Genomic DNA, 24,791 nt, shown 5'->3' on the forward strand with positions numbered 1-24,791 from the left:
GGAAGGTGTATCTATTATGTGTAAGATCTTGTATTGAGATTGATTTGTTTTCTAGCTGTGCCCTTACACCACATGCACCAAGAGAGACTGATCCAATTACTAGAGACTTTCATGTTGCCAATAAACAGATATCCTACATGCAAAAAAAACAAACTAAAAACCTGTAAATGTGTAAAATGTGTATATCTCCCAAGTGCCCCTGTTTAAGAAGGACAGTCCCTGTTTTGGGCTCATAGCCTTCTGGAGCCTCTTGTCTATGCTAATGCCCCTCTTTTCTATGAACTCCAGTTTTTGCTGTGTGTACTTGACAGGGTTCGCAGTAATAACCTACATACATATCTCTAAACTACTATAAATGTAGTTCGAAAATAAAGGGTTACTTTAACCTTTTCAGTGTGATATACCCTCTTGGGAACTATGGATAAGATCGCTCCGCTCTTTTTGCAGTAAATTCTATAAAATAAAGGTTTTTACTTACCTTGAATCCAGCACCTAACATTCGTGGCTGAATTTGCTTTATATCTAACCTCCCTTGTATCAATGTTCCATGCAGACTTGACATTAAAAGACCAACAGACTAAAGATCTGTCAAAACAGAACGAAAATAAAATATTTGAGCTCAACTACTTCAAAGGCCTGCTCGAGACAACTAAGGTAATGGGACTGTCCAACTCAGTGTTTGAGTTTATTATACATGGTACACAATATCAACTCATGTTTTCTCTGTGATAAATAGTTAAATATTCATGTATATTACATTTTGCGCCAGATGAGGTTAAAGGGACACTATAGACAGCAAAACAACTTTAGCTGAATTATGCAGTTTTGGTGTATAGATCCTAGTTTTTCAACCCGTGGTATGCGTGCGGTAAGCAAGGAGTACACCAAGAGGTGGCTGGCCACCACAGCACATCCCCGGAGGAAGCTGGCTGGGCGAGATTGGAAGTGGCAAGGGAGATGTACTCTTCCTAATATTCCAGCACTTTTCCCTCGCACTCCCTGCGGTGATGCCCGGGAGCTGGGTTGTGATGTCACTCTGGCCCTGGCTTCACTAAAGAGCGCACGAGGGAGGAGTGCTGGTAGAGAACGAAGATTGCTGTCAGACATATCAATATTCCTAGATTACACAAGCTGCACACTAAGCCATAGGGAAAGAATTTCCACTGGATCCCAGGAAAAGGTTCCACACCAGCTCTTCCAAAGTTAGCGAGGCTGGGTAGACTGAAATAAAAATAATTTAAAAAAATAATAATATGAGTGTGTGAGAGTCTGTCTGTTTGATGGTTCATAAAGAAACCTTGTAAAGTGGCAAAAACAATGTTTGGAGTTCACGTAAGCAAAAAATTAATGATCATGGATTTTGCATTGTCTACTTTACCTTACTTAATAGACAATTGTAAATGTTTTGATTCTCTGGACTCTCTTTCTCCATGTCCCATCTCTCCATGTCCCAGAAAAGCTTACAAACTCTGCAGAATGAGACTGCAATACAGCGCTCTCTTCTTGATGCTGAAATAAGGATGCAGGCACAACGTCTGGAAGAGCTAGAGAATCAGGTTTCAGGAAAACAGTCCAGCGATATATCTACCCAGGTGTGTGAAATCATATCCCTAAGTTACTTGCACATTTTATCACCCTTACTGATTTACTTTACTATGATACACAATACTCACTACAACAACTGTAATAGGCAACTGAGATAATTGGGGGATTTAAGTAGAGATGATTGAAGTGGGTTAAAGAGTGATAATTGGAGAGGTGGGCTCGGGAGAGATAATGGTAGGTGGGCTAGAGAGGTCTTATTAGAGAAGTGGGCTAGGAAGAGATAAGGGGTGGTGGACTAGAGAGAGATTTTTCGGGAGGTGAGTTAGGGAAAGATGATTGGGAAAGTGGGCTAGAGAGTTATAATTGGGAACATAGGATAGGGAGAGATAATTGGGGAGGTGGGCAAGAGAGAGATTATTGGGGGGTGGGATAGAGAGTTATAATTGTGAAGGTGGGCTAGAGAGATATTATTGAGAAGGTGGGATATTGAGAGATAATTGGGGAGGTGAGCTATACAGAGTTTATTGGGAAGGTGGGATGAGGAGAGTTAATTGGGGAGGAGGGCTTGAGAGATTATTGGGAAATTGGGGTAGGGAGAGATAATTGGGGAGGTAGGCTAGAGAGAGATTATTCAGGAGATGGGCTAGGGAGAGATTATTGTGGAGGTTGGCTAGAGAGAGATTATTCGGGAGGTGGGCTAAGAAAAGGTGATTAAGCTAGTGGGCTATGGAGTGATAATTGCGGAGGTGGGATAGGAGAGATGATTTGGGGAGGTGGGCTAGGAAAAAGGTGATTGGGGAAGAAAGTTGGGCAGTGATAATAAAGAGAGGAGGGCTAGGAAGATTTATTGGGGAAGTGGCTAGGAAGAGATTATTGGGGAGGTGGGCTAGGTGAAAGTGATTGGGTAAGTAAGCTAGGCAGTGATATTAGGGAGAGGTGGACTACTAGGGATAATGATTGGGGATACTTGCTAATGGTCAGATGGACACATTAGTGAGAACCACTACTAAGTTTCATACAGGACACTGAAGGCTAGAATTATGTTTCTTTCTTTTAGTGTCATGTCTTTTGTTGTTTGTAGTGGGAAGACCTTGATTCTACATTTAGATGTGACAAAACTGAGTTTTCTGTTCCAAATGAAGAGGAAAATATAGTACAAGAAACGGAGAAATGTCCTCCATGGAATGTTAAGCCATATTCTTCAGTAAGTAAAAGACGAAGGTCCACACAGTAAGAGGTCCCTTCTCTCAGAGAGATAGGTCATTCAATATGTTGATCGCTCCAAGAAATTCGTTCAGTAAAGAGAATAATTCAATTCAGTAGATTGTATTCTTCTTAAACGCAATACTGTGATTATTTCATTTATTCTCCCTCAGTATCACTATCCTTTGTGACATTTATTTTTTCATCCCTCGCCATCTAATGCAGAATCCTTGGACTTGTGTTCTTGCAATCAGCTGGTTTGTTCTCTGCTCTATTTGCAAAAGAGAAAATTGCTGGAAATTAAAAGTGAATTTCAAATTTTAGGTTAATTCTGTTTTCAGATTTAAGGGAATTTTGGCCTTAAATCTGAAATTCACTTTGAATTCCCAAGAATTCTCACTTTAGTGAATAACTCTGTTTGTTGCATCTTAACTTTTTTTGTGTGTGTGTTTTATTATTGATCTTTAGAGATAGTACACGAAAAGATGTACAACGCATTGTAACAGCAGACTTTCAAAATCATATATCAGATATGGTCTAGCGTCCCATATTTGTACAGCGATGCTCACCAAACTTAATACTCTAGGACAGATATTACGATAGGGCAGCAGATTCATTAAAGAGCATTCCATGTATATATATTGCAGTTCTGCTAGGAAATCTGTACATTGAGGGTACACCTATTTTAAAATAGTTTTTTTTCTCCCACCTGTCAACCAATTCATAAGCCCTTTATTGGTATACCATGTTGAATGAGGGCCTCATGCCATATTATTAGCTTTTGTGCTTTCAACTGTTCTTCTTGTCACATATGTCGCACTTATATTCTCTGCAGATTCTTAAAATCACATGCTCTTTATATCTATTCTTTTATAATCTCTGCCATTATTAGGTTTATGTCCATTGTCCCACCATGATTCCCACCATGATTCCCACCATGATTCCCACCATGATTCCAGACATTGTGCTCCCTTGTAACATTGTCCATGGTATATTTCTAGTAGAATTCTATGGGCCTCCCATTCCATGTACAGTATGTTGACACACTTGTCATCTCTTGCTTACGCCTGCTGACATGGGTCCCTTCCTGTTTAGTAATTCAATCACCATGTGTTTATGTTTTGCCATTTGGCAGGAAACCATTTCTGAACACGGAGACGTTCTAGACGATGGCCGGGTTCCTGTAGACCCCAGCCGTAGTGATGTGCATATTGTATCATACACTGAGGAGAGTGAACACATTTTGACTTCAATCCCTGTGTATGAAGAGAACACTAGATTAACACCTGATCAGTCTGAGGATACATCTATCCTTACATCACTTATTTTAGAAAAAGGAAGCAACATTGTAATTACATTACACCCCCTATCTGGGAAGAACAAGTTGGCTATTACATCAATACGTGTATCTGAGGACAGCCAACTGCTAATCACATCACAACCTTCAGCTGAGGAGATCCTCCATACTACAAGATCACATTCTATGTCTCGTGCCAGTTATTCCTCTGTTACATCATTTCCTGGTGAAGGTCCAGACAATATTGAGGATATCGAAATATGCCCTATTACACCATTTACTGATCCTGAAGGAACACCACAAAACTTCATAACTCCTACAGCTACTGAGCAGGAACTTGTAAACATTGCACCAATATCTGTGCTCGAGGATGGTAGAGATACGCTTTTATTGCATTCTGAATGTGAAAAGACAGATCAAGCTGCCACATCATATCCAGACGAGGCCCATAATCATCCACCATTGCCTGAGCCTAATGAGATGAGTATTATTACATCCCATCCTGTGACAGACATGAGTACCCCCATTCCTGCATCACTTCCTGCGTCTGACAAAATGGCCGTGCTTCCTTTATCACTTCCTGTTTCTCAAGTGAAGATACCTCACCCGCCTGATCAAAGTGTCAATTCAGATATTTCACTTATTCCAGATAAAAATAACTTTAACACAACATATCCCATGAATGAAGGATACTCGGGCCTAATGACATCAGTTCCTGATTTATTTAAAATTAATGGAGATCTTGCATTTATAAGTGTGACTGACGAAGGTAATAGTCCTGTATCAGTCAGAAACATGAATTCTACTTCACCACTTATTCACAGTGATCCCAATACTAATGAGTCATTCTCTGGCACAGACAAGATAATCCCTTTATATACATTACGTTCTGACAATGACATGAATGACTACCCAGTTACGTCACCGCCAGGACCTGACACAACAAACCGACTTATTACATCATTCAATATGGAGAACGAGAATGCAAGAAGCATTGTACCAGATTCCATGTCTGACAATAGCGCTCACCCTGATGCAATACCTCCTGCTCCTTTAAATGATACCCAGTCTGTCAAATCACATTGTGGTGTTGAAAATGATGCTCGACCTACTGCATCACCAGTTGTAGCAAGTGAGTATATATGTCGAGTTTGTCTCTTGTTTATCAGGGAATGGTATGTATCACGTTATACCCTTTGTATATAAGCATGTTAGAATGTATGTGTTCTTTAAATTGCTGCAGTGGGAAGTTCGGAATTATTGAATAAATATGCAGATGATAGATGACAGAGAAATAAGGAAGAACAACTCAAATTTGAAATCAGAAAGTCCTTAGTATTCAAAAGAAAATGCTGAAATAAGACTAAAAATTACAAATTATTTTACTCTGACACCCTCACCTGCACCTACCTAAATGTGCTCTTAAATTAACATAAATTGAAATATTAATGTCTCTTTAAACATTTTGGGCAATTCAGTAACTACGAATTGTGGATAATTCACAGGGGAATGGTAACTGTTAGGCTAATTGTTGATGTGAAAAAAACAGCTGAATAGTGGAACATTTTTTTTTTTTAATAATTCAGCTTTTATTGGGTAAAATTTGCAATCAGTTGTTAATTAGCCACAAATTTCACACAATTCTTGTATATTGAATAACAGTGTTGTATTCCTTGCTGTTTTTTTCCTTACAGACATTTATATACCTGATGAAGGTATGGATTCATCAGGACATGAAGGGACCCTCGAAGAAGATAAAATGGTTTGTAGATATAGTAATCAGTAAAAAGAGAATACAATAATATGACTGTTCCTGTTGATTCCTTACAAGGACATTTCCCCCCAAAAACATTTTTAAATTGCAAAATAATAAATTCCCTATGCCTGATGATATGCCTGAGGAGGTTGTAAGGAATGCAAATCATCATTCAGTGGTTATTACTTTAGCTACATTATCTCGCTGTTACTGGTTTGAATATCACCAGGGTCTCAGTCTGTCATCTTACTGAGATCAGTAAAATGAGTGACATTATATTGAAACCTCAGGATCCTCTTGGAAAAACTATAACGTACTCTTCTTCGTTCAATACTTTGACATTATTAATAATCTTAGTTAGGGTTACGTATTAAACATGGAATTTCTGACCGTTACATTGCACTGCAGTGGTTATGGTGCCGGGGATACCCTGGTGTCACCCAATGTACATAGCAAACATTTTTTTTTAACAATCTCCCTTTTTACACTGCTGCCAGTCTCTCAGAGGGCCAGAATATATTTGCCTCAGCTGGCCCTGCGCTGCACAGTTTAGCTAAGGAGAGCTTAGCTAAGGGGATGGCGCTCAGCAGACTCCAGCTAAAAAGTGAAGCTGTTAGAAAGCCATGCTGTAGTTGTTATGGTGCTTGGAATGTTCCGTACACCAATCACACAGCACAAGGTCAGGATTCCTGTCCCTTGGTAGGAGGTGGCAGTAAACCTGGCCTTGTCCCATATGTTATTAAATAAAAAGAATCCCGACACTGTTGGGAGTAGTTTTGATCCTGTCTATGTTGAAGCCCAGTCTTTGGACCAGGGGTGAGCACATGGTAGATTCACAGTCGTAGTACTGAAACTTTCATGATGCTTTGCTATTGTAAAGTCTGTCAAGTTTCATGGCAGTTGTAATTATTATTATATTTTATAAAGCGCCAACAAACTCCGTGGCGCTGTACAATGGGTGAATTAATGGACACGTAATTGTAACCAGACAAGTTGGATGCACAGGAACAGAGGGATTGAGGGCCCTGCTCAATAAGCTCACATGCTAGAGGGAGTGGGGTAAAGTGACACAAACGGTAAGGGTCGGGTGGAAAACCAGGATACTAGAATAGTATTCACTGAGGGCTTTGTTGGTTTTGTTTTGTTGGTTTTTAATGACAGATGCAGGAGAGGAATCGGTCTGGTTGGTGGGGGTGCGGGGGGGGGCACATGAAAAATAGATGGCACATATGACACATGAAAAAAAAGATAATTTTTAATGAATTTGCTTCTAACAGCTACTATATGTTGACACTGGAATCCCATGTAATGTTTGGTGTTTCTGCAGGTCCAGACTGAAATCATTCTCCACGCCGAGAGAGAAGATTTATCAAGTGAGGATATCCAGAACGAGCTGTGCCAGGTCTCACAAAGGATAAGGATGTGCATCCAGGAGATAAAGCAGCTTCTAAACTCTGCAGGTAAGTGGCCTTTCAAAGGCTCTAGAGCAGGTAGGTACTCAAACCCACAATATCATTTATATAGATATGTTCCTAAAATTTCTTTTTATTATTATTGTTTTTATAAGTTTAATAATAATGTTCCAAAAATATGCCTCGACTTCACATTGTTGGATAAGCTTTTCAAATGATTTAATATTTTTGTTTAAACTTTTTTAAATATTTTTTGTTAAATAATAAAATATATAGAAAAATAAGTGATATATAAAAAAATATATATATAAATATATCAAAAAAATAAATATAAACAAATTACAAAATGAAAACTTTTTTTTTCCAGAATATTAAGTCATGTGAAAATATTATCCAACAATATTAAATCAAAGCTATAGTTTGCAGAGCGTTACAATATTCAAATTGTTTGTTCTCTATGTTTTTCTGTATCTGACGCCCTTATTATTTTTCTGCTGCTTTGAACACGTGTTCAGGCTATGACTTTCTGATTGATGGTTTGAATGCTGGTGTCCAGAATTTAAATGAAGATGGGATATCTGGTAACCTAACACAGCTCGAAAATGTCCCTGCAGGTATAAATGTGTTTTTTATTTTATAATGCGTTTATATTTTATAATATGTTTTTATATTATAGTATGTGTTTAATTTTAATGGATTTTTAAAATTTAATAATATGGTTTTATTTTATAGCATGTGTTTTTATTTCATAATAGATGGCTGTTTTTCATAATATGTTTTTAGTTTAGAATTTATTTTTATTTAATATCATATTTTTTTAGCTTATATGTGCTTTTATTTTATTGTATGTATTGTTATCAGGGTTATTCATTAAATTGTGAATTCAAAGAGAACTTAAAACTTAAGGTAACAATAGCTGAATGGAAACATTCTCTAAGTTTTTTTTTGTAAATCTTTATTTTTGATGTGCATATATGTAATACCAGCTGGCTAGAGGTGCCCCAAAAGCAGTCCTCTGGCTTATCCCACGTAAAACATGTGGGGCACACGAGTAATAAGCACAATTTTTTTATATTTTTATCAGGCTTAAACAGTTGACTTTAAACATAGCTTGTAAGTATAGTTAGGTTAGATCGTTGCAATAAACACTCTATAAGACATCTTATCAGTGTAGTGATAGGTTATCTCTCGCTTTAGCATGTGTGTGACAGGTGATCTCTCGCTTTAGTATGTGTGTGACAGGTGATCTCTCGCTTCAGTATGTGTGTGACAGGTGATCTCTCGCTTTAATATGTGTGTAACAGGTGATCTCTCGCTTTAGTATGTGTGTGTTACAAATCGCTATTTGTAACTGGCCCTTTAAATGAGAAATTGCCCTGCTTCCCTGGATTGTGGAGAAGCATGTTTGCCAGCCTCCTGCCTCATGACTATGGCCCCTGAAAGATTGGGCCCCTGAAAACTTATTAACATTTATGGGTGTGTATGGCCCTTTAAGAACCGTCTGGGGACATATTGTGACTTTACTGAACAATGCCCCTTTAAGACTATGTCCCCAGACCGGTAAAATAACTTGCCCCTGGCTTTCCCCCACTTGGTTCAGTAAATAGGGCTTACTGAACCAAGTACCACACAGGCAGACCACCCAGAAGCTAAAGTGTGCAGGCAATTTACCTCCCAGGCTGTGAGGTTACTGCCGGTCAATTGCACGTGGCGGCGGCCATCTTGGTTTCCTCGAATGCGGTCAGCGGTGTATGCTAAAGATTCTGTGGAACTGAAATCGGCTACACATTTTGCCGAACACCGCTGACCCTTACCTTCTCCCATACGGAACTTGCAGCTCCAGAGACTAAGTCCCGTTCGAAATGGGACTTAGTCGTTTTTTCGCATGAAATTGACCGACCGCACAGCCCAAATCTATGGAACTGTTTTGGGCAGGAAATTGTGCTTGCGGTCGGTCATAAAGGACTTCCAGCTAACTTTTGATCCACTGGAGGGATTTGGCTGATTTTTGGAAGTGTTTATGTTTGATGTATGCTGAGTCTGAATATGCAACTTTTATTGAAATTGGATGTATGGTTTTAAAGTTACAGTGTGTGTGTAAAAACTGTATTTTTATTGTATGTAATAATTGGTTTAACTGTTTATCTGAGGGGAGGGAATGTGTGGGCTGCACCAGATGTGTGATTGGTGATTTTATGCCTCCCCCTGGGAGTGTCCTATTTGCATGTAACCTCAATAAAAGCCAGGCTGGGTGTTCCAGACCTCAGACCTCTTCTGACCCTCAATACGTAGCCGTGTCTCGTTATTGGAGGGAACTGCTATATCACACTGGGGATTGCTATGCTCTGCATATTCCCCTGAGCTCTTAATCACTTAGCTCTTTTAAGAGCTTGTTCCAGATACGCTCTCCTGGAGGAGAGGTCTTCCCCACACGGTCCTGGAGGACAGAAGCCGATCCAGGGTGGAAGGAAGACGGCGCAGCTCCAGTGAAGCTACGGCGGTTGTGGAGTCTGCGGTGGTTGTGGTGTCGTCTGCAGTGCTTGGAGTCCTCTGAGAGCGCTAGGAGCATCCATCAACGGAGGGTACTCGGTCGGAGTACACGGAGCTCCGTTACATTGGTGGCAGCGGTGGGATGGCGTCCTAGTGCGAGGAGAAGCAGCTCAGAGACACTGGTAACGTTTGGAGTTACAATTGAGGGCAACGCTAGCCATTGGGCAGCGCCCCTGACTACAACAGGATGGAATCAGCTGGTTTGCGGACAGCGTTCCATGATGAGGAGGAGAAGGAGGCCGCAGATTACAGGGATGTAGCCAGAAGGGAACTCTGGTATGATGCCCTGGAAGATGCCCAGTGGCGGCGAGGTGAGAGTCTCCCCAGTGATGAGCAGCGGCTACAGAGGCGTGTGGCAATGCGAATGTGTCTATTGGGAGAGCAGCCCCTGGATGAATGGGTGGCAAGACTAGAGACCCTGGTATGGCGAGAGATCGGGCTAGACAACGCATACCAGGCCCTCTGGTGGCATACCATTCGACTTACTCCCTGGACAGCCGAGCACGACTTACCGGAGGGGGATGATTATGATGGTCCTGGTCTACTTCTGGACGCCATGGAGGAGGAGCCTGATTTCGGCAGCACGGAGGAGTCTAGGTTCTGGGACATCTACGACTACCGGATGGGCATGTATGTCTGGGCTGACGAACGAGAGGTGAGAGAAGACATGACCCACCTGGTAACAAGGGAGTGGGAGCTGGAGCAAGACTACCTACACCTGCTCAGCTCCGTGCAGCCCCAACCTACCCGACAAGCAGAACCAGGTCTAGAGCCCTTCAGCTGGAAGGATATCGTAGATGTTAACTGGGAAGATCCCCAACCCCAGAGTGAGTGTCAGGGAGCCGAAGGTGCCGTCCTTCCCCCCCAGCAGCAGTGTGTCCTACAGAGAGCAGAGACAGTTGGTCCCTCTCTACAGCAACAGGACAATGGTAAGGGAGTGGAGACAGGCGGTCTCCCTCTCCAGCGGCAGTGTGTACCCCAGGGGGCCGAAGGTGCCGACCTTCCCCCCCAGCAGCAGTGTGTCCTACAGAGAGCAGAGACAGTTGGTCCCTCTCTACAGCAACAGGACAATGTTACGGGAGTGGAGACAGGCGGTCTCCCTCTCCAGCGGCAGCCTGTGTTTCCGGGAAAGGAGCACAGCACCCCCTCTCCCCAGCGGCAGCTTACCCTAACAAGGGGAGACACCAATCCCCCAGACGGCGCAGATGGGACCGTGGTCTCTGTGCCTGACCTACAGGGATGCTGGACAGCCTTTCCAGATCCCCAACTACCCTCACCGGGACACCCAGAGGAGGGGGTAAGTACAAATTCCCCTCCCCAGGTAACTCCTAGCGTGGCACCAGAGTTAACAGAGGCAATGTTAACCCCTACTGACGTCCATGTTCCCTTGGCTACTGAGCCGGACTATGTCCCAAGCATCCCAGCAGACGAGCTGGCAGCTGGGCAGAGTGCAGTCGGCCTCTGCCCTACCTTTGTCCCTGGTCCAGAGCCGGATGTCCCGCAGGCTACCCCAGCCGAAGAGCTGGCAGCTGGGCAGAGTGCAGTCGGCCTCTGCCCTACCTTTGTGCCTGGTCCAGAGCCTGATGTCCTGCAGGCTACCCCAGCAGAAGAGCTGGCAGCTGGGCAGAGTGCAGTCGGCCTCTGCCCTACCTTTGTCCCTGGTCCAGAGCCTGATGTCCTGCAGGCTACCCCAGCAGAAGAGCTGGCAGCTGGGCAGAGTGCAGTCGGCCTCTGCCCTACCTTTTTCCCTGGTCCAGAGCCTGATGTCCTGCAGGCTACCCCAGCAGAAGAGCTGGCAGCTGGGCAGAGTGCAGTCGGCCTCTGCCCTACCTTTGTCCCTGGTCCAGAGCCTGATGTCCTGCAGGCTACCCCAGCAGAAGAGCTGGCATCTGGGCAGAGTGCAGTTGGCCTCTGCCCTTCAAGTACCCTTGGCATGTGGCCTCATTACCACAGCCAAATACCCAGGTGCAGTGACTGTGTGTTGTGGGTGGGCTGTTCCTGTACTTTGATGTTGTGGGGGGGCTACTCGGACATCTGTTTATTGTGGGTTGGTGGATCGACTAACGGAGGCACTGACCGACAGAAGGTCAGGTGCCTGGTTAGTCTTCCCCCCAAAGGGGAGATGTGTTACAAATCGCTATTTGTAACTGGCCCTTTAAATGAGAAATTGCCCTGCTTCCCTGGATTGTGGAGAAGCATGTTTGCCAGCCTCCTGCCTCATGACTATGGCCCCTGAAAGATTGGGCCCCTGAAAACTTATTAACATTTATGGGTGTGTATGGCCCTTTAAGAACCGTCTGGGGACATATTGTGACTTTACTGAACAATGCCCCTTTAAGACTATGTCCCCAGACCGGTAAAATAACTTGCCCCTGGCTTTCCCCCACTTGGTTCAGTAAATAGGGCTTACTGAACCAAGTACCACACAGGCAGACCACCCAGAAGCTAAAGTGTGCAGGCAATTTACCTCCCAGGCTGTGAGGTTACTGCCGGTCAATTGCACGTGGCGGCGGCCATCTTGGTTTCCTCGAATGCGGTCAGCGGTGTATGCTAAAGATTCTGTGGAACTGAAATCGGCTACACATTTTGCCGAACACCGCTGACCCTTACCTTCTCCCATACGGAACTTGCAGCTCCAGAGACTAAGTCCCGTTCGAAATGGGACTTAGTCGTTTTTTCGCATGAAATTGACCGACCGCACAGCCCAAATCTATGGAACTGTTTTGGGCAGGAAATTGTGCTTGCGGTCGGTCATAAAGGACTTCCAGCTAACTTTTGATCCACTGGAGGGATTTGGCTGATTTTTGGAAGTGTTTATGTTTGATGTATGCTGAGTCTGAATATGCAACTTTTATTGAAATTGGATGTATGGTTTTAAAGTTACAGTGTGTGTGTAAAAACTGTATTTTTATTGTATGTAATAATTGGTTTAACTGTTTATCTGAGGGGAGGGAATGTGTGGGCTGCACCAGATGTGTGATTGGTGATTTTATGCCTCCCCCTGGGAGTGTCCTATTTGCATGTAACCTCAATAAAAGCCAGGCTGGGTGTTCCAGACCTCAGACCTCTTCTGACCCTCAATACGTAGCCGTGTCTCGTTATTGGAGGGAACTGCTATATCACACTGGGGATTGCTATGCTCTGCATATTCCCCTGAGCTCTTAATCACTTAGCTCTTTTAAGAGCTTGTTCCAGATACGCTCTCCTGGAGGAGAGGTCTTCCCCACACGGTCCTGGAGGACAGAAGCCGATCCAGGGTGGAAGGAAGACGGCGCAGCTCCAGTGAAGCTACGGCGGTTGTGGAGTCTGCGGTGGTTGTGGTGTCGTCTGCAGTGCTTGGAGTCCTCTGAGAGCGCTAGGAGCATCCATCAACGGAGGGTACTCGGTCGGAGTACACGGAGCTCCGTTACAGTGTGTGACAGGTTACCTCTCGCTTTAGTGTGTGTGTGACAGGTTATCTCTCGCTTTAGTATGTGTGTGACAGGTTATCTCTCGTTTTAGTATGTGTGTGACAGGTTATCTCTCGCTTTAGTATGTGTGTGACGGGTTATCTCTCGCTTTAGTATGTGTGGTGTTCTGTTAGACTGTAAGAGGGTATACAAGGCTTATGCACATAGTTAGTGAACAATAGGTGAGGCCTAAGCAGTTAGGATATTAGTGTGAAAAACCATAAGCAAAAACATCACATAGGTTAAAACGATAACATGTCAGAAATTCAAGGCTAATGCGTTAGAAATATGATAGGGTAGTAGCTTATTACCGCATGCCTATCGGATCATGTATGTGTGGTTTGCAGGTTTGACCATATGTAATTAGCTGACATTACGTACTCCGAACCATTAAGCAGGAGCTATATATGCTAGGTAGCGGGGGATAGGTTAAAATTAAGACAGTAATGTTACAGTCCAGTTTGAGACAAGCATGCTTATGAGAGCCTTGCAGTCTGTCCGGCAACCGCAGTAAGTAGGGAGATATGGTTGGTAGCGAGCTGTAGCAGTTCATCCCTTTCGTTTTTCGGCAGACCAGTGTGTGGGTAGAAAATAGTCCTTGCCGCAGTACGGGTGATGGTGTGAGGGGCTTCCCGGCTCTAGGCTGCTGTGCTCCGTCTTGCCCCAAGGTCGGTCGTTGCTGGGGTCTGGTGCTGTTGCGCTCGGTTCCTCTGGCGGTCTCTGTGGGCGGGTGGTGCTGTGCCATGCTCCCTGTAATGGCGCCTCAGCTTTCGAGGGCCGCTTGTCTTCGGCCTGAGGCCTGTGTGGGTGCTCGCGCCCTTCGCCATTGGACCCATCATCAGGTCCGTGGGCCCAGGGTTCCACCATATTCCAGGCTTCTCCCTGGGTGTATGGCCGGCTGTGGGGGGGATTCCCCAATGTGAGCGCCCGGCTCAGATGAAGAGTGAGCGGGCCTCCCGATTGCTATGTCCATCTGGGTGGCAGTTGGTCCGTATCGGGATCCAGAGGTATTCCCCGCTGTGTGTGTCTTTGCTTATTATAGCCCCTAGTACAGGAGTGAGTGGGTAATGGCTGTCCGTGTGCCAGTGGTCGAGGTTTTCTGTTCCATGCACCTGGACGCCGCCATTTTGTGAGCGGGTCCCGGGCTACTTGTCGGCAGTTGCATGGGGAGCTGTACGGCCTGGTTCAGGGTAGTGTAGTTTAGATTAGTTTTGTTTGGTTTGGACCGGGATCACCCCCCCGGTCCAGTGGGGGGGGGAAACAGGGCCGGGACCGCAGGCCATCGTTTCGTGTCAGGCTCCGTCGGGCGGGATAGCGTTGCGGCGGCCGTCCGCTCCACTCACCGCCAGCATAGGTCCCGCCGGTTACAGCAGGCCCCATCCTCCGAGGGACTAAAACCCCGAGGGCAAGCCTCTCCTCAGCTCGGGCAGCCCGATTCCGTTGAGGGTCGCAGTAGGTCTCGGGTATTTCTCCCCAAAATTCTCAGTTTGTAGGCTAATTGTGGATCATTCTGCAGGAGCCGAGCTGTCCTGCGACCGCTCAGCTCGGCGGCCCGGCCCCGCCCCCCCAACATTCTCTAAGTTAGCTATGTTTCCAGTTTGGCTACTTTGCCCTTCAATGTGAAATTAATTTTGAATTCTAACTTTAGTGAATAAGTCTGGACTGTCTGGATGCGTTTTTATTAAATAGATTGTTTTTATTTTATAGTATGTGTGTTTATTTTGTATATTTGTACACTTTTTTAGTATTATTTATTGAATTTCGGTTTGGGCATTAAATAACTGTACAAGACTACAAAGTATTTTATTCATAAATAAATACAGTTCAACAGATTCTAATTGTAACAAACCCCTTGTACTTATTATAGTACGTTTGTTATCACTCTCCCGAACTCCTAGAAGGTTGTGTGATTATAGCCCATTCGTATAGTACGCTAGTTCGTACTCTCCCGAAATTCAAAGCAGGTCGTGGGAAAAATCAAGCGTTTTTTCGTTCACATACCTAAACATCAGTCGAGACTTAATGAAGGGTACAACTGGAATGCTTTATTATAGCCAGTTGGCCCACTTTTATACAGAGACCCCCAGCATGGGGTCCCCAGCACAAGCATAGTAAAACATGTCAAGGCGTCTCTGTGTCTGGGAGATAATTGAGTGTACTAGCTTAAACTAATTATTTCCCAGGTACAAAATATAAAATGTAAAATACCCCAAAACATATACAATATTACTAGGGACCTCCACAAGTTCTTTATCCCCAGATAACCTGGATCTGAGTGCCTAAGGTGTCCAAATAGCTCTCAGATCCCACGAATACAGCCAGATCACCACCGGGGTAAAGTTTCGACTGACTGTACACGTGGCGTCTGCACAAAATAGTTCCAGAAGAAAAGTAGTAGCGGTCGGTCACTTTCGGGAGTCCCAAAACAAAAGAAATACCGAACAGTTCCCCTGGCTCATAGGTAGCGATTGTTCATCTAGTTTGTGCGTACCTTTTGACCAAATAGTGCTTTCCTGGCTTGTCTTGAATCAGGCGTTGGTACAAAGTTACCAGTGTTCGCGGGTTAGAGTGTCCGGCTTGGAGTTCCAGACACTCGACGACCAAGTACCGCTCCCTGCTTTCAGGCGACAAGATGGCCACCATTTGCCAAGTGCATGTGTTGTTCGGTTATATGAACGGTGGCCACCCAGAGATAGTATTTAACTTTGTGATTACTTTGAAGTTAATGAGTCACGGGTTGGTCGGTGTTCAGTAGATCAAACTACCAAATGCAGGGAAAAAAACTTGGAAAATAGAAATTACAGGGTTTTATAGAGAAACTGGCACTAGGGAGTTTTTTTTTTTTTTATCAAACTTTAAGTTGTGCTTCGGAATGTTAGCCATGTCCTATGTATGACTCTTTTTGTTGAAGTGGATTCCATTTACAGATTGTATGCAAGACTATCTACCATGAAAAATATTCTCAGTAAAAAGATTGAATGCTTTGAATCACTTTCCAATAGAATTTTTCCCCCTAATGTGACTGTATTAATTTGTCTCCAACAGTATTGTTCAGTTTGCTACAAAGGAACACAGAAGCAATGATCGATGAAAGTGTCCAAAACGGCTTTAAAAAAACTATCCACAAGGTGGCAGCAATGGACAGGTATGGTTATCATTTCTTCCAAATGAATATACTGTATATATTCATAAATACAAATACAGGAATATATTAGGAAAATAATTTCCTAATATATGTTTTTAGCACAGCTTTACACTAGCTGCAGTGCTTACGCTACGAAGGCATTAGTATCCTGCACATTTACACACCACTAATTTTACAATAAAAACTGTCATTAATGTGCAAAAAAGGCTTATTTTATTTTTTGAAATCTCTCTTTTATTTGAGATGATAGCAAGTTACACGAGGAATACAGAATCAAAATACAATATGTGGAAAAATCTGAATAATAAATATTGTTAGGTTGGTTGATTCTGGACCTGGCTGCTGGGTAAGTTCAGTTAGGGGTGGTCTGTGTAGCTGCGGCTCCCTCAAGTGGGGATCGGGATAACCCCACCGGCCCCTGGGGGAGTTGGGGCCTGTGGATCATCACAGAGCCGTTGTGTGGCATCAGGCATGTGAGCAGGGCAGCAGCCGTCTGCCTCACTCCTGTCCTGACTAGGCCGCAGGCTCCAAATCTTTGCATCACCCCCCAACGGGCATCAAAACTCCTGATCTTGAGGTCCACGATAGCGCCAACAAGTTTTCAAATAGGCCAAAAATCTTGCGGAGCCCCTCCAGCATGCGACCGGTCAGCATGGCGTCCAGGCCCCGCCCCTATAAAGGCTATTTTACTATTACTGCATACATTTAATTTATTTAGTTCTTTTTTTTTTTTGCAGTATGCTTAATGCTACACAAACAATAAGAAGCTCTAGGCAGTTTGAAATAGTAGTAAGCTAGTGTTTGATTGGCTGTTATTTACTATGTCTTAATATCCATAAAAGATATCCCCTTTGTGATTTCAGTGACCTCCACGCACACTCAGCACCTGTTACACAAAGCTGTAGACCAGTTGATAAGCAAGTAAGTTGAAAAGCCAAAGTTTATTGCATGAAATGCTTAAGTTTTACATTGTATCTTAGTGAATTCCGTTATACAGATAAATACCTCTGACAAAGTGCTCTTGTGCATAAATGCAGTGCCTCCATTAGTAACTATAAAGAGAAAACCATGGCCTGTTTATATCGATGTCATTTTAAACATTATGTTTTATGGTCTTCTCTACTAAACCGAAACGCTTATAACAAAATGTATAATTAATATAATATAATTTTATCAGCTAGTTTTATGAGCTACACAAAAGATCATCCCTATAAGTGTGGCATTAAATTGTTTTTCATCATGATAAATACAATTTTTTTAATAGAAAATCAAGTGATCTGACCCTTTTGGCACGTACTATGTGCGTGTGGAGTAACGATACACTATACAATGTCAGGGATGCAATGTTTTCTTATTATTTTTATTTTATTATAATAATAACTGTACTACATCTCATACAGATTAAAAGTCCTATAATCAATGAATATAACGATTTTCACACATTGAAGTTTTCACGGCTTGATGAGAAATATAATAAATGGATTCTAAAGAGGGCGGCAGAACAGGGAGATATCCCCTTTCATGCATTCAAGGTAAATTGTAACGCTACGAATCATGCTTGTATTTACTATTTTTATACCATCGTGCTCCTTTTTATTCTTCGTTTCTCCGCAGGATGCCTGCCGAGGGATGTCTCAATATCGGCAGCTGGTGCAGGAGCGCATACGGTCCCTTGTAAGAGGATATTTGCTGTACATATCCTGGGATCGAGCCGAGACACTATTAAAACAGCAAACTAGCCACAAGTTGCGAGCTTCACACACGCTGAGTAAAGTACATGACAAAAAGCAACAGGTAACCTTATGTGAGACCTGACGTGTTTATTGTGAAATAAATGGGGTGTGAATTATAATTTTCTATCCATGCTCCCTCACCTTTAGACATTGCTTTAGTAGTGCCACAGACTTGGCACTAATGGGCATGGAAACTAAAAACAATACACCTCCTCCCAGCGAAATTAGTATTTCATGAAGATAAAATCCTTATGAAATAGTCCTTTTTACTGTGTTATAATTTCACTAAAAAAGAGAAATCACCAGTCAAAAGATATACTGAGGCAAAGTAGGGACTAATTTTTCTCAGCATTTTTCCTACACCTGAAACTTCTAGACACTGGGTGGAGCTACCATCGTCAAGAAGTGTCAATCCTCCAGCTGTCCTCAGTGACAACTGGAGGGAAATTGGCTCTGTCTCGTGGAAACCTTCATGGACCTCAATGCTGGATGTGTGAGAGTATTTGTATTTATTTATTACTGGCATTTATGAAGCGCCAACAACTTCCGCACCAGAACAGCAGGGACATCGGTTCCTGGCAGCTGAAGTGCCAGGTGGAGAAAAGGATCAGATGTAAGAGGATGGTGACGCCCGCATGGTTAGGTTCAGATAAGTAGAACTCACCTTTGCCTTCCCCCCCCCCCCCTCCCCACCACGGCCACCGGACCCCCAGAAGCTATGTCACAGTTGAGGGTCTTTGCAAATTATACAAAGTCTCCAGATGGTGACAATGCTGCATTAAATGAGAAGTCTTACTGGAGGCCAAGCAACCTTCTCTCTAGAAGAGAACACCCAGACACACAATGGACGACGTGATATATTTACTGTTTCTCTGACTGTCTATCGCTTGGGTGCGGATTGAGTGAAGCGGCTATAGAAGTCACAAGAGTATACATTACATTCCATTAATTGTTAAAGGGACAATCCAGCTTGAAATGTCCAGCTACTAGTTCTATTTTTTCCTTTTCATATGATACATTATCATAAAAATAAAAGCTGCATAGAATTCTACAGATAGTTGAGACAATGCCAAAGCTCAGCTCTGCTGAGGACACTCCCACAGTGACAGAGGGACAATCAGTCGCTATCTCAGTATTCCTCCAGGCAGTCGTAGAAACAACAGACAGACACGTACTAATGTACTTACTATGCGTCTGCCTGAATTTATTTATTAATATTAGCATTTACATAGCGCCAACATATTCCGTAGCGCTTTACAATGTTATAAGAGGGGGAGATTTAGCAATAAATGATAGAATTACAAAAAAATCACAGGAACAATAGGTTGAAGAGGGCCCTGCTCAAACGAGCTTACAGTCTATAGGAGGTGGGGCTTAAAACACAACAGGACAGGAGGTAGCAATCAAACAAGGTGGAGTGAAGCAGAGCTGGAGGAGAGAGTAGAGTGCTGCCCTTTAGGAGCGAGCAAGGGACAGGTATGTAAGGAAGAGGTTACTCTGGGAGGCCATAAGCTTTCCTAAAGAGATGGGTTTTAAGGCACTTCTTAAACGATTGAAGACTAGGGGAGCGTCTGATGGCGGTAGGCAGGCTATTCCATAGGAAGAGAGCCGCCCACGAGAAGTCCTGCAAGCGTGAGTTGGCCGTACGGGTAGGTGCAGCAGACAGGAGAAGGTCATGGGCAGAGCGGAGAGACTGAGAAGGGGCATACCTATGGATCTGTGAAGAGATATAGGAGAGGCTAGAATTGTTCAATGCTTTATAGGTATGGATTAGTACTTCGAATTGACTCCTATAGGAGACAGGAAGCCAATGTAAGAACTGACAGAGGGGAGAGGTGTGAGAGGAGCGACTGGAGAGGAAAATCAGTCTGGCGGCAGCATTCATTAGAGACTAAAGGAAGTAATAGAAAATATATAAAAATTAAAGTAAAATACGGACCGCTCTTGTATTTTATTTTACTTTTTATACAATAAAGCAGATTACATTTTCCATTACTTCCTGAGTCCGACTTTCCATACTGTGGTGACATCATCCGAAGCTGAGAGGGAGCCCTGGATCAGCCCCCCAATCATTGAATGGGAGGCACCCTAAGACGATTTTAAAAGTCTTCATCTTGTGAGTGCTATTGAATTTGGTACATAGCAACTGAATTCTGACTGTATTACACTATTGTACTGTTTTACTTTTCTGTAGATTATCAGCTGCATCCTCTGTATTGTGTTTGGCAACATTTGATGTATAGGATACTGTTTGGAATATCCTGAGAGGAAGCTGTTTTTCATTTATATTGGATAAGTAATTCTTTTTGACTTACACATCATTTTATATTGGTGTAGGTTCATTTTTTGCTATATACATTCATTACAGACTGCAGCGAGGCAGTACGACTTCTGCGAAGACCAATTAGGAGACAGTTACAATAATCAATGCAAGAGATTACTAGAGGTTACTGATGAACAAGCTCCTTAATAGTGTCTTGCATAAGAAAGGGGCGGATGCAGGCTATGTTTTTAAGGTGGAATCGACAGGGTTTGTAACACCAAGACAGCGCGCTTGCAAGGATGGGCTGATGTGGCTACCACCAACTTGAAGGGAGAGTGAAAGAGGAGGATCAATATATGAAGGAGGAAAGACAAGGAGCTCATTTTGGAGAGATTGAGTTTCAGAAAGTAGGAGGACATCCACTCAGAGATGGAAGAAAGGCAAGAAGTGACACGTTGTAGGTCCATGGGAGAGATGTCTGGGAAGGAGAGATATATCTGGGTGTCATTGGCTTACAGGTGGTAGTGGAATCCAAATGAGGTAATAAGTTTGCCAAGAGAGACAGTATAAAGAGAAAATAGAAGGGGACCAAGAACAGAGCGTTGGAGGACTCCAACTGACACTGAATGAGCGTTGGGAGAGATAGGAGGAGAACCACAAGAGGACAGTGTCACAGAGACGAGTGATTGAAGAGTTTGGAGAAGGAGAACATGATCAACAGTGTCAAAGGCAGCAGAGAGGTCAAGAGGAATTAGTATGGAGTTGTGGACTTTGGATTTAACTGTGATTAGGTCCTTTGTAACTTTAATAAGAGCAGTCTTGGTAGACTGGAGGGGGTGGAAGCAAGACTGAAGACGGTCAAGGAGAGAGGTGGAATTGAGGAAGCAGGCCAGACGGGTAAAGACAAGTCTTTTCAGAACTTTGAGGAAAAAGGGAGAAGGGATATGGGACGATAGTTAGAAGGGGAGGACAGGTCAAGAGATGTTTTTTTTTAGGATGGGTACTATAGTACCATGTTTAAGGGCAGCAGGGATACTGCCGGAAGAGAGAGAGAGATGTTGAAGATGTGTGTTAAGGAAGGCACAAGACAAGGGGAGAAAGGTCTGATAAAGTAAGAGTGGAGAGAAATCTGATAAGGTCAAGCGGGAAAGTGAAGGGTGAGAGGAAAGGAGAAGTGCAGCCACCTCTTGTTCAGTAGCCTTGGAGAAAGTCTGAAGGGTAGGAAAGGCATGATTTAGGTGTTGTTGAAAAAGAGAGGGGCAAGGTGGGGAGAATTCTTTCCTTAGCTGTTTAATCTTGTTGGTAAAGGAGAATGCAAAGCTATTGACTGTAAGATTGGTTTGGGGGGGTGGCCACAGGAGGGCAAAGAAGAGAGTTAAAGGTATCAAAGAGATGCCTGAAATTGCGGGTGCATACACTAATGAGAGAGGAAAAGTATGATTGTTTGATAAGGGCAAGGACTGCGCTGTATGAACGCAAAATTCATTTATAATGGAGAAAGTCTGACTGGGTGCAAGATTTTTTTCGAGTAGTAAAGCTAACTCAATGCTATCACTGACTCAGCTGTGTATGTACATTGACCAGGAAGTATTTTTTGTAGAAAGGAAGAGGTGTGACTAAGGGGGCAGGCTTATAATGCATTATTTTTCAAAACATTTTTTTTTTGTACAAACATGTGATGAAGCAAAAGATATAGCATGTTAATGTTGCAATATTAATATCAAATATGTTAGAGCTGTGTTGGTAACCAGAGTTAACCGCTAGGTAAGCAATTAGGACCAGCTGTGTACTGTATCAGAGGGTATCCACAACAGCCACAGCGGGTCCTGCATGGTCAATCCTATGATGGTTCTGACCCAAGGTTAATTATTGAGGACAATTAACATGGTTATTAATGATTAATAACATCTAGACCCCAGGGCATTTTTGAAAACTAACAAATGCTAAATAAAACTTACCTACCAGTAAAATAAGAATAGTAGGTCTCATCGTTCAGGCTCAACGCAATATTCACTTCGACAAGTGTGATAGTTAATCCATTTTATTGTATCCCAACGGAATAGAACCGTTTTTCTAGTTAGAACAATCAATTCAGTTTTGTATAAATATTCTCATAGCTTCCCTGACTGATGTTGTATACATGTTGCAGACGTTGCTGCGATGGAAACAGCAGAGGACGCAGAGCCAAGATGAACGATTGCATGTTTTGTCGTCCTTAAACCAAATGTTTCATGGTCTGCAGGAAGAAAGTGGGATATTCTTAATCAAACCAGTGCTGTCTTGGACTAGAAGGTAATGTCTTTCACTGTAGTCAATCCAGGATTAAGAAGAATAATTGTCTCATTATATTTATTCTAGTTACATTCCAGTGTTAACACAGTGCTAACAAGGGCAAAACTGCTTACCATCCAACAATGTGAAATAACTAATAAGAGTAATGATGGGCAAAGTTCTAAAGCTTGGTAATCCATATGGATAGTATGTTGTTACTGTGCTTTTTCAATTCCAACTCTCTCCTTGACCCTCTTCAGTCTGGCTTCCCTGCTTAGAACTTTGCTCTCGAATTTTCACATAAAATGCAAAGTATTTTCACATTTTGCATCCCTATTTAGAATGCTTACAGATACACTGAAGGTATTATAGCAAATGTATCAAATTGAATTTGTTACAGTGCCTGGAGGCCTCTGGCGCTGTTTCTAAATTCTGTGTTAAACATTTTTTGACCAGGTTAAAGGATCACTATAGGGTCAGGAACACAAACATGTATTCCTGACCCTATAGTGTTAAAACCACCATCTAGCCCCCCTGGACCCCTCATGCCTCCATAAATATAGAAAAATCTTACTGTATTCAAGCCTGAAGCTGTAACTCTGCATGCTGTTTGACTCAGAAAAACAAGCAGTCTGCTGACATCATCAGAAGTGGTAGCCTGATCCAATCACAATGCTTCCCAATAGGATTGGCTGAGACTGACAAAGAGGCAGATCAGGGGCAGAGCCAGCATGATTCAAACACATCCCTGGCCAATCAGCATCTCCTCATAGAGATGAATTGAATCAATTAATCTCTATGAGGAAAGTTCAGTGTCTGCAAGCAAAGGAAGGAGATACTGAATGTTTGGATGCATTTTAGGCAGCCATGACCCAGGAAGGATCTCTAACAGCCACCTGAGGAGTGGCCAGTGAAGTTATTATTAGGCTGTAATGTAAACACTTCATTTTCTTTGAAAAGACAGTGTTTACAGCAAAAAGCCTGAAGGTAATGATTCTACTCACCAGAACAAATTCAATAAGCTATAGTTGTTCTGGTGACTTTAGTGTCCCTTTAATACTAAATAAGGATCCCTGACCACCCACAGTCCAGCTCCTATTGGTGATATAGCTAAGGCAGAGATTACAACTACCTTATTGCCATACCAATTCATACCAGCAATGGCCGCTGTAATAGGCTGAAAGTGGTCAGCTGACACTCTCATCCAATCACATACACCCATTGCTGCTCAGGCTAATGCTTCCTGATTAGCCCAAGCAGCACAGAGGGGACGGGGTTGATAAGGATTCTTATTTAGCATTAAAACAGCAAAAACAGTTTAATGCCAAATCGAAGTATGGTGTCAGGGTATTTCAGAAACTATAACCACTTAAATGAGATGAAGCAGTTACAGCGTCCTTTTAATTTAACATTGAATTAGTTGAAGGTTCCTATTGACAGTGTTGACATTATGAGAGCCCGAAAGCCCAATAAGACATGTAGGCACAGCCAATACTTTTATCATTTATGGCGGCTTGTTCTAAAGTCAGAACATACCATTTATAACCTATTAAAAATGCAGTGAAATTAGTTCATATTTAAAGATTATTTTAACTTGAAACATAAAAATCCACTGATCACGTGATCAGCAGTTCCATCGATATGTGCTTTCTTGAAAATACAATAGAAGCATTTAACATTCTTTAATTTGTTTGCGTTTAGCTCAACAGTGTTGGAGGGGCAGAGACAACCACACCTCCAGGATAAGGCATTCCAAAAAAGATGTTGTAGTTTCAACAGTGCCTCTGTGGACCAGGTATATGTTTCAAGAGTCAAAGGAACTTTATTTACTCAAAGGGTATTGATAAAGCAGTACTTGACAACAATATATGGATACAATAAGGGCAATAAAATAACATAATGATGTGGAAGCATAGTGTTCTGAGCAATAGCTAACTATTGCAATAATAAGACAAATTGTTTCCATAGTTAGTGTAATTTTATCTACCTGATCACCAGCTCCTCCCTAACAGTTTACATGGATATGATAAGCACCAAAACAACTTTAGCTTAATGAAGTGGTTTTGGTGCACAGATCATACCTGCATATAAGCCAATCCACGTAAAGGAAACAATGTCAATTTGACCACATTTGGAAGTAATTAGCAGCAGATTTGAGAGATCTGGA

At 42.8% G+C, this 24,791-nt stretch overlaps 1 protein-coding gene across 1 annotated transcript in view; it reads left to right on the forward strand.

Moving 5' to 3' along the window:
• Positions 1–24,791, forward strand: part of LOC134601858 (uncharacterized) — a 48,874-nt gene that overhangs the window by 21,781 nt on the left and 2,302 nt on the right. Inside the window, exons 8-21 of the mRNA XM_063446360.1 lie at positions 554–654; positions 1,455–1,592; positions 2,627–2,749; positions 3,884–4,814; positions 4,905–5,177; positions 5,740–5,807; positions 7,129–7,261; positions 7,729–7,827; positions 16,258–16,357; positions 17,221–17,278; positions 17,758–17,889; positions 17,972–18,151; positions 22,503–22,645; positions 24,326–24,419. Coding sequence (XP_063302430.1) covers positions 554–654; positions 1,455–1,592; positions 2,627–2,749; positions 3,884–4,814; positions 4,905–5,177; positions 5,740–5,807; positions 7,129–7,261; positions 7,729–7,827; positions 16,258–16,357; positions 17,221–17,278; positions 17,758–17,889; positions 17,972–18,151; positions 22,503–22,645; positions 24,326–24,419 — 2,573 coding nt within the window. The remainder of the gene's footprint in view (positions 1–553; positions 655–1,454; positions 1,593–2,626; positions 2,750–3,883; positions 4,815–4,904; positions 5,178–5,739; positions 5,808–7,128; positions 7,262–7,728; positions 7,828–16,257; positions 16,358–17,220; positions 17,279–17,757; positions 17,890–17,971; positions 18,152–22,502; positions 22,646–24,325; positions 24,420–24,791) is intronic.

The sequence above is a fragment of the Pelobates fuscus genome, chromosome 3 (assembly GCF_036172605.1).
Source record: "Pelobates fuscus isolate aPelFus1 chromosome 3, aPelFus1.pri, whole genome shotgun sequence".
Lineage (NCBI taxonomy): Eukaryota > Metazoa > Chordata > Amphibia > Anura > Pelobatidae > Pelobates > Pelobates fuscus.